At 47.4% G+C, this 10,851-nt stretch overlaps 1 protein-coding gene across 1 annotated transcript; it reads right to left on the bottom strand.

Moving 5' to 3' along the window:
* Window positions 1-342: 342 nt before the first annotated feature.
* On the bottom strand, window positions 343-8,024 carry LOC123111115 (tubby-like F-box protein 14). The gene is made up of 5 exons (XM_044531804.1): window positions 7,830-8,024; window positions 2,969-3,436; window positions 2,484-2,571; window positions 1,446-1,578; window positions 343-1,361 (listed from the first exon to the last, which is right to left on the bottom strand). The coding sequence occupies exons 2-5, from the start codon at window positions 3,314-3,316 to the stop codon at window positions 611-613; spliced, it is 1,320 nt and encodes a 439-aa protein (XP_044387739.1). The 5' UTR covers window positions 3,317-3,436; window positions 7,830-8,024; the 3' UTR covers window positions 343-610.
* Window positions 8,025-10,851: the final 2,827 nt, after the last annotated feature.

Raw genomic sequence — 10,851 nt, forward strand, 5'->3', positions numbered from 1 at the left:
TCTTTGGAGTGGTGTGCGTGGGCTGTTTTTATGTGTGCCGCTCAGCGGTTGGGATGGTTTTCACCCGGTTCTCCATAATTAACTGGACAATCTGGTTTTCGCTCGGTTTTCCATAGGTAAACGAGCAACTCTCTTCTGCTTAATTAATCGATGAGGCAAAACTTTTGCCTCCGTTTTGAAAAAAAATAATCTTAACTCATTTTCCCAAGAACTCAGTGTTCCAACGATTCACCATTGTGATCCTTCAAACTGATAGGCTTATTGCTGAGACAAGGCAAGATAGAAAATTTGTAACTTAACCACAGATGAATATGTGGAACTCTTCGGGCAACACAAGCAAAGTATCAACAACCCAATTAAGTCTGCTAGTTATTACAGAAAGACAAAGACTCTAGAAAGCAAGCTGTTAAAAACAAGACAAATGGTGATACAGCTGAGCAAACAGCGGTGGGCAGCAGCTATAAAATCAGGGGGGAAAAGGCTAATCAACGGTTTTCTAGTGACAACTACAAGTTAAAAGACCATGAACAATAGACACCACTGTGGCGGTCCCAGATAAATTTGAGGGGGCCACCAGTCTCTTACATAATCGGTGCCCATGCTGATGATTTCATTCGCAAGCCAGCTTGGTGTCGAAGCTGCTCAGGCAGATTGCAAAGGCCTGGAAGGCTGACAGCGGGTATCGGTAGTCCATTGTGAACATGTCATTGGCAACCTTACCAAATTGCAGTATCACCTTGTCATGCTCAGATGGAGGTGGCGGGGCAGGCTGTGACGGGGTCGGTGCTTCAGCAGTAGACTCTGTCGCGGCAACAAGTTGGAAGTTCTTCACAGATGCAACGGTCACCCTGCCCTTGAAGTTGAGGCACCAGCATTGCAACTGGTCGTGCCATCTTGGTGCCTTGTTGCGGAGAGTCAGCGGCCACTCCTTGCACTCATCATTATCACCCAATGCCTGGCCTCCATTCCTGGAGCCACCTATTGAGATGCCCGAGAATCGGGTGCTGCTGAATCGGATGGAGCGATCCCTAATGGATGACTTCGAGAAGGAGATGCTGCCAAATGACTCATCAAGGGAATGAGCAACGGCACTGTCCGGCTGGCATAGAACAGTGCCACCAGCCACAAGGGATGAGGCAGGTATGGAGTTCATAACACAGTTCATCCGCCTAGGGCCCCGAGTCCCCAAGACATTCAGCTCATACGAAACCTGTGCTATACTGTAAGTACTGGGTGAGGCCTTCGGTGATACCTTCCTTGAGTAGAACCTACGGCTTGTTTTCCCGGACTGTGAAACATTGGGTATGTTGCATGGATGTTGGGTATCATATATTACAAACTTTGTTCCAAGGAGATTTGACCTAAAGCCCAATGGGGTAATAAAGATATCAATGGCACAATCAGACGAAAAGGAAATGATGCAGCATGTCAAAAAAAGAGTTTACCTCAATTTTCCAATGTACATGTTGCTTGACCTAGAAGTATTGTCAGTATTCATAAATATTGTATACTCTGTACAGGTTGGACGGGAGTGTCTTTTTGCCAATAGAAGAAACTTGCCATTTTCAGCAACCACAGCTGCAGAAAAAGTGTTATGATATGTTAAATAGTGGCTGATATCAATGAATACTAACAAGTAGGCTACCAAGACTGCAAGAGGAATATAGGATCTTCCACTGAGGGGTTAGTTGAGAACAAGTTGACAACTGGAAGAAGAATGGCAGCACTAGTTACTGGTAGGTGCCCATATATGTTAGCCTCGGGTGCTGGAATATCAGCCAAGATGATGCATTTGCTGTGGTGCATTCGATCTAGCAAATTCACTTTTACAGAGTTGACTTCAAGACTAGACATGCTTGGCTCCAGATGAACAACAATTCAGGGGGTGGCCACTGATGATCCACTTCGAGCAGATGCATTTGTCAGTCCCAGCCCCATGAAGCTCAAAATATAAAATGCAAGTTGTGTTAGCATCTTGACCAAATGCGGACCAAGCAGATGACAGGTTGAGCACTGTCTTTTAGTGACGTTAGTCAACAAACAACAATTGTCATTTCTACTGTATTCTGCAACTTGGGCTATTATATCTTCTTAAAGCAAATTGACTGGATATTTTAAAATAGTGCTATGTAGGAACTATTACTCTAGATTTATGAGAAAAGAGCGACGTATACATCAGCCATGTACAACAAGAAAATAAGAAGCAAACAATGAATATACATTAAGCATAAATGACTGGCATGCACTGGAGCATGACTGTTTAACGAGACAACACCAAATACAATGATCGGTATGGTTAATTAGATGCCTGCAATAATTCATGCATAATTATTTATGATGCACGGACTACATCACTCTTTGGTTGTTACAGTAAAAAGCATGGTTGTGATCCTGCATTCTTCACAAGGAAAGTGATGGCTGCAGATGAAGGCAAAGGAATTGCATTAAGCACAAGAAAACAAAATACTTGAGAATAGACTTACCGGAGGTAAGACACAGATACAGGTAGTAAGTTTGTGTAGACTTATCCCTTTTAATGAAGCACTGGATGGTTCCATCACGGGGCCCAGGCTGACCAACAAAAAAGCATATCAGTGAATATATGAAGCTTCTACTGTGCTATTTCAAAACCAAATGCTCCCTCCATCCCAAAATGCAAGTCCTATTTGTTTTGTTCCTAAGTCAAGCTTTTTTAATTTTGACCAGTTTATAGGAAAAAACAACATGTACAAAACAAAACCACTACCGATAGATACATCATGAAACATATTTTCAGAGTGTATTGATTCGGTATTATATAAATTGATGTGTATTTCTGTAAACTTGGTCCGACCAGAAAACAGTTTGACTTAGGGACACAACAAATAGGACTTACATTTTGAGATGACGGGAATATATGTTAATTAGAATCTACAATGATCACAGAAACTGAGACTGAAACCAAAAAAGATTAAGCGAACATCATCACCTGCTTCAAGGAGACAGGGAAAGTAATTTTTCCACAAAACTCTGGGTTCTTAACAATCTCTTGACACATTTCTCTCCAGGTTCGACAGACAGCCGCACAAGCGACTACATGTTTCCTGGAAGGCCATGTAGCCTCACTGGCCTCCAGCCTCTCAATCACATCGTGAAGCAATTCTGGAGGCAAATTAGCCCAGCAACTGCTCTGGATCACAGGTGCTGGATCATGCAACTCGTGGACGGCACTATGAGATTTCCCTCTGCGATGGCCAAGAAACCTCACCTCAAACCCTCTTCGAGATAAGCTCCCAAAGCCATCCCTTACATCACGCACAATGCTACGAAACGACATCTACTCCAAAAACAAGCACAGTAAACAATTGTGCTGAAACACCAAAAAACTACTACTATAGTTGTACAGATAGCATCCCAACTCCCAAAGTACTGTCAACATAAACTGAACACGAAGAGCCTGCAAAAGAATGTTTAGCTGATATTAGCCCATGAAAGTTCTTTTTGGTAAAAGAATAGATATTTGTGTTGATTACCTACATTCCATCACCCCAACAAAACTGCCAAAACATATCTCCAAGAAATACAATAAAAACTGAAGCTTGTTATGTAATTTCTGAAAAGAATTAGTACAATCTGTGCTTGGAAGAGGGAAGAAAAGATCACCCTTCCCATTTTGTGGCTTACATACTACTACCTCCGTCCGGGTTTATTGGGCCCACGAGACAACTAGCCGCATATGTTTTTATAAGGCCCCCTCGATCCCACCACTGGCTATGCGTTCAATTGGTTAGACTTTCTCGCAGTTAGTTGCATGCGAAGAGGCGCAGGAAACTGGTTGCATGCAATAACTGCTGCTAGCGCTAAACGTGCCGCGTGATTGGCTAAATACGAAGGGGAAATGTGCAGCCAGCTGCATGCCATGACTACTTTAAATTCTGATTGGTTGCTGCCCCACTCGGAAATCAAACGCCATTAGCTTTAATGTTTTGCCTTGGTCTCTGAGTTTTGGCTAAAGGGCCCAATAAACCCGGACGGAGGGAGTATATAGCAATCCATCCTTAGAGAAATAATAATTGAACGAGTTATTTTCGTCCAACTTCTATGCCGTTCCACCATGATGCACCAGCAAGTAAAGGAAACAAATGGTGCAAGACAACTTCAGTTACGAAGAAAAGAATGCTGGAAAAGACCAAACCAGACTGTCCTGCACCCATCTTAACAGAGGGCATAAGAATCCATTTTTTCTAGGAAATAAACTCCATTTCAATTTGTGTGGCTTTTACCAAAAAAATGAGCGGTAACTGATCAATTGGACACTATCTGTTATTTGTCAGTGAGATAAGAATGAAGTAACTCTATTTCTATTTCCAATACAAATTCACAACCACGGTAGGGATAGGGGGTCAACCAAGTCAAATGCATCAACGACAGAGCAGATCAGCTCCTGGTGAAGGACGAGGAGATTAAGCATAGATGGTGGGAGTACTTTGACAAGCTGTTCAATGGAGAGAATGAGAGCTCTACCATTGATTATACCAGGGCATGTTTTGTGTGATGAATCTAGGAGTCTGAGGTGAGGTCAGGGATGCTTAAAAAAGGATGAAAGGAGGCAAGGCGATGGGCGATGGCCCCTGATTGTACCCCCATTGAGGTGTGGAGAGGCCTCGGAGAGATAGCAATAGTATGGCTAGCAAAGCTTTCCAACCTCATTTTTCAGGCAATAAGATGCTCGAAGAATGGAGCCGGAGTATATTAGTACCAATCTTAAGAACAAGGCGGATGTTCAGAGTTGTACTAATTACCGTGGAATTAAGCCGATGAGCCACACAATGAAGCTATGGGAGAGAGTCATCAGTTTGGTTGACTTGGAGAAGGCCTACGATAAGATTCCACGGAATGTCATGTGGTGGGCCTTGGAGAAACACAAAGCCTCAACAAAGTACATTATCCTCATCAAGGACATGTATGATAATGTTGTGACAAGTGTCCGAACAAGTGATGGAGACGCTGATGACTTCCCAATGAAAATAAGACGACGCCAAGGGTCAGCTTTGAGACCTTATCTTTTTGCTTTGGTGATGGATGAGGTCACAAGGGATATATAAGGAGATATTTCATGGTGTATGCTCTTCGCGGATGATGTTGTGCTAGTCGATGATAGTCAGACAGGGGTTAATAGAAAGCTACAGCTATGGAGACAAACTTTGGAATCGAAAGGTTTTAGACTTAGTAGAACTAAAACTAAGTACATGAGGTGAGCCATCGAATCAAAGCCGGATGGGCAGGTGATACCTCAGAAGGACACCTTTCGACATTTGGGGTCAATGCTGCAGAATGATGACGATATCGATGAAGATGTGAGCCATCGAATCAAAGCCGGGTGGATGCCGAGCTTCTGGCGTTCTCTGACAAGAGAGTGCCACAAAAACTAAAAGGCAGGTTCTATAGGACAGCGATTCAAACCGCAATGTTGTATGGCGCTGAGTGTTGCCATCGAATCAAAGCCGGGTGGATGCCGAGCTTCTGGCGTTCTCTGACAAGAGAGTGCCACAAAAACTAAAAGGCAGGTTCTATAGGACAGCGATTCAAACCGCAATGTTGTATGGCGCTGAGTGTTGGCCGATTAAAAGGCGACATGTTCAATAGTTAGGTATAGCGGAGATGCCCATGTTGAGATGGATGTGTGGACACACAAAAAAGGACCAGGTCTGGAATGATGATATGCGTGATAGAACTTGGGTAGCACTGGTTGAAGAAAAGCTTGTCCAACATCGTATGAGATGGTTTGGGCATATTCATCACAGACCTCCAGAACCTCCAGTCCATAGCGAACGGTTAAAATGTGATGATAATGTCAACCAAGGATTACGAGTCGTTGAGTCGTTCCGAGGTTGAAACTCATAGACTAATCGGACTAGTCTTAGACTAGTGCTAGACTAGTCAACAAAGTACTGTAGTAGTCAACTACTAATACCTAGTAGCAGTATGTAGTAAACTGTACAGCACATTACAGTATATACAATAAAACCAGCAGTGCTAGCCAACGCTCGCCAGGCCCAGCCCAGTGCAGCTCAGCACGCCACCCCCAGCTGGCCCATTTGGGCCCAAGTAGCCAGCCTACTTCCCGTCCCAGCCTCTGTAACCCTAGCTCCCGATCGATCCCATCGCCGCCGCCTGCGCCATCAGGTACAAAAGTGCGCGCGCGCGACCCGCGCCTCCGCCGCCGGCGAGTCCGCCGACCACCGCCGTGCATCCTCTCCTCTCTCTCTCTCTCTCTCTCTCTCTCTCTCTCTCTCTCTTCACAGGGCCACACGCGCCTACGGGGCACGGCCATGGCCGCCGCCCGAGCACGAGCTCCGGCCGGCTGCCGCGCCTTGCTTCGCCATCCGCCGTCCCGGCGGCGGGTCAGTGGGTGTTGGCGGTGGCCTCGTCCAGGCGGCTCGTTCTCATAGCTCGCTCTCCAATTTTCCCCTCCCAAATTTGAGTCGAGCGACTCAGACGGCAGGACTAGTCCAGACTAGTCGTAGACTAGTCTCTCGACCGCTCGACTCATCGAATTAGTCTACACGAGATTCGTAGTCGACACCACAGTTGCGACTCATAGACTAGTCCTTCGACTCGTAATCAGTGATGTCAACAGAGGTCAGAGTAGACCAAACTTGACATGGGAGGAGTCCGTAAAGAGAGATCTGAAGGACTGGAATATCACCACAGAACTAGCCATGGACAGGGGTGCGTGGAAGTTAGCTATCCACTTGTCAGAACCATGAGTTGGTTTCGAGATCTTATGGGTCTCAGCTCTAGCCTACCCCAACTTGTTTGGGACTAGAGACTTAGAACACAAAACTTTTACACAATGACATTTCAGTTTCCCTGTCACGCCTTTGTTAATCACTAAATCATGGACTCAGTTGCCTCCTACCTAATACACAATAAAATCCTTTATGACTTCTAGCAATCTCTACGAATAAAAAGGAAAAACTTCCAACCATTATTTTCTATCAATATCCTAAGTTCCTTATTTAAATTTTGAAATTTTAATTTATTAATTTAGGATACATGAGAAGTAGTATTTCTTTGATCTTCTACAAGTAGACCTCAAACAAAACTTTACTCCCCCAACTAGGTGGACTAGTCAACAGCCTATTTCTTTGATCTTCTACAAGTAGACCTCAAACAAAACTTTACTCCCCCAACTAGGTGGACTAGTCAACAGCCTAATCATAATACTATCAATCTTACAGATATTGTAAGCATATTAGTTGACTAAACATCCAACGTCAATTCCTAAATCACCACAGTGCCATTAAAGATGCATTTTGAACTCACTGCCGTTCAAAACGCATTTCCAAATATTAGAACGCCAACTATCTTATATTTCTAATTTTATCAGCCTGTAAATTGATGAAATTGTGATAAAAGAAATTTGTTAGCAAGTCGCAACACGTGACACGGGGTAACACTCACGAGCTAGACAAGCATGGAAACAGAACTAAACATTGAATTACACACAGGAAAATAAGCAAAGGATAAGAGAGAATTGCATGTATATCCACACACAACGGTTACTAATTGCATTACCGAATCCCACCAAGGTATACAATCACCCAGAAAAAAGGCCACCTACTTCCTCCTACCCGGATCCCACGAATTCCAAGCCCAAAATACACCCGCATTATCATCAAATCCACAAAGTCAAGCCAGAAAGAAACCCAAAAACATCTCATTGGACCTAAAATCCGTTGTTCCCGTCTTCAGCAAACTCAATCCCTTATCTAACAACGCGGAGACTCCAGAATCGCCCAACGCAGTCGATGGAGAGAGAGGCACAAGATCCGGGAGGCACGAACCTTGAAACTGAAGCAAACCGCGCAGCCAATGCAGGGGGGAGGGCCGCGGCTAGAGGAGGCCGCCGGGAGCGGATTGCGGAGGCACCATTTGGATCGGAGGAGGGGAATGGAAAGATGGAAGGAATGGAGGGTAGGCGGAGGAGAAGGAAAGAACAAAGTGGTGGTGCCTCGGCGAGTGTAGGGGCACGGGAGGTCACGTGCCCGCGGAAAAGTAAATATATTCACAATTTCAAGAAAATATAAAACTGGCAAATATTTATTCACCGTTCCAAAATTCCAAATCCCGCTATGTCACATTTTTTCATGGTAAGACGTGTCTCATTTCTAGATTAAAGTACAACCCACGTAGACACCGACATGACAAAAACTGAAAAGACAACATATCGCTACCGACATGACAAAAACTGAAAAGACAACATATCACTAGCCTTTACATAAGGAACACCAGCCAACGAAGAAAATTACAGTCAAGACCGAAAAATTCCTTAGCATGACACCAACGATCGTCACCTGTCTCTGACATCACCAAGCACCCACCAAAGGAAAAACGGACGGATCAACTCCTCACCCGAGCTCGACGCGGCTTCATCGCTGATATGCAGCTCTGTGGACCTCCAAGATGGCTCACCAAATGCGAAGTCATTGTTGTTGAATAAATCAGACCGGGACAACACTTTGGACAAGTCATCAAACTTCATATTTGTCACCCCTTCACGACTAAGACGTCGAAGGAGGAAACCTTACCTGCCAGCCACCAACCACAAACCCAACACACGATCCATCTTTCAAATGTCGTTGATGTGGACCACAACCTGCATCTGTTCCTCGGCTACCTCCAAGCTCCGTGTCGGCACTGGAGCAGACACCGTAGCAACGGCAGAGCTCGAGGACACTGTCAGGCTCGTGGGACTGAGGGTACCCAGGCCCGTCTGCCTGCAGCCTAGGAAGTAGGTGGCCCACTCTAGGACTTCACGAGCAAGACCCTCGCGAGGCACACGTCAGCAAGTGTTGCCATTGGCCTCGCGATGAGTAAGCCAGGAGCGGCTTGAGAAGTCGCGCAGTACTGCGTCTTCACGTGGGTGATGCACGCGACAACGATCGGCGCCAGAGGTGGTGCCAGTAGGTGCGGATACGAAGGCTTTCCTCTTTCGCACTAAGGGAGCAAGGACAACACATCGTTTCCCAAAGCAGTCCTCAAAGGTTACCCATTCGGTGCAAAAGGACCAAGGGTATGGGCTCGCCAGGACGGAGGTCATCACCGAGCCCACCGGCGCGTCACGACAGGAGGCTTTTACAAGCGAAGACCACCTTTAGTCAGAATAAGCTGCAACCTTGTCCCCCTTCGAATTGGCCGTTGTGGCAACCCTTCCCGCCTTGCGTTTTCGGGGGAGAGGGTCACAGCCAGTATAAAGAGAGGACAGGGTGCACCGTAGAAGGGGGGACTCATGGTGAGCAGCTAGAGCCACACGCTTGTACTTCATTTCTCCAAGCAATCCCAACCAAGCAGGAGTAGGGTTTTGCACCGCAAGGTGGCCCGAACCTGGGTAAACTGTCGTGTCCACTGTTCTTCTTTTAGCTCAAGCACGTCGGAGCATCGTCTTGGGGTTGTGAGGCTAGGTAGGGCGGTAGGAATGAGCGCACCCCAGAGTTCGAACCTTCTTGGGTCCCTAGAGCCCGATTCCGACATTCGGCGCGCCAAGTAGGGGTGCGTGCAGTTCTTCTGCTCCACTCCGGCTTCCGCTTCGTCAACTCCATGGCCGACGCTCGCCATGTGTGCGCCGAATGTTGGGCGGCTCGCGTCGCCTAGACAGCGCCTGGAGGCCGCGACGGCCGTCACCACTCCGTCGGGGGCGCAGCTGCCACTGCCATTGACCCTGCTGCCCGCGAGCAACACGACTCCTACATGCACCCTTCCGTGCATGCAGGCGGCCGCACCACCACGGCTTCCTCCTCCCTCGGTCGTCGCAGGCCGCCGAACACGCAGACCGCTCTGCTCACGACGCGTGAGCTGCTCCGCTATCGCTCGGCCGACGCCGGCTACGACGCCTGGCTTGGTCGCATCAACAAGCTCATCAACACCACCGGAGAGGCCCTGGTGCCCTCCCACTCGCTCCGTCCTCCGCCGTCTCGCGTCGGGAACGTAGTGCACGGCGCGCCTCCACCGCTGCCCTTGCACGGGTATGTTGACGAACCGTGGTGTAACGCTTCGTCGCGTAACAGCCTCGAGGGCACCACCACTGGCCCGAGATGAGGCTAGCTGCAAAATCGTCCACCGCACGCCACCCAACGCACGTGTGCTCCTCGAGCAGCAGCACCAGCGCCAGGACCGTATCGTCCAAGAGGTTGCGGCGGCAGGGCGCCAGAATCGAGCTGCCCTCACGCGGGGTGTTTCTTCAAGCAGCGTGGGGTACAGGGCATTCACCCGCGAACCGCGCAGGGTGGCGTGGCTCGTCAAGTTCAAGCCAGAGCTGCCCCCACGCTATGACGGCATTCCTGACCCCCACGAAGTTCCTCCAGCTCTACGCGCTGAGCATCGAGGCGCCCAACAACAACGACAAAGTCATGCGGACTGGTTCCCCATGGCCCTCAAGGATGGCACGCGCTCATGGCTCATGAACCTGCCCGAGGAGTCGATCTCTTCATGGAGTGAGCTCTGCGAGCAGTTGGCCGCCAGCTTCAAGGGCACGCACGACCGCACCCTCTCCATCAACGGCCTGCGTCACGTGAAGTGATACGTCTCCAGCGTATCTATAATTTTTGATTGTTCCATGCTATTATATTACCCCTTTTTGGATGTTTACGGGCTTTATTATATACTTTTATATCATTTTTGGGACTAACCTACTAACCGGAGGCCCAACCCATATTGCTGTTTTATTTCCTGTTTCAGTATTTCAAAGAAAAAGAATATCAAACGGAGTCCAAACGGAATGAAACCTTCGGCAAAGTTATTTTTTGGAAGAATATGATCCTGGAGACTTGGAGTTCACGTCAGAAGATTCTCGAGGAGGCCAGGAGATAG

Source organism: Triticum aestivum, chromosome 5B (genome assembly GCF_018294505.1).
Source record: "Triticum aestivum cultivar Chinese Spring chromosome 5B, IWGSC CS RefSeq v2.1, whole genome shotgun sequence".
Lineage (NCBI taxonomy): Eukaryota > Viridiplantae > Streptophyta > Magnoliopsida > Poales > Poaceae > Triticum > Triticum aestivum.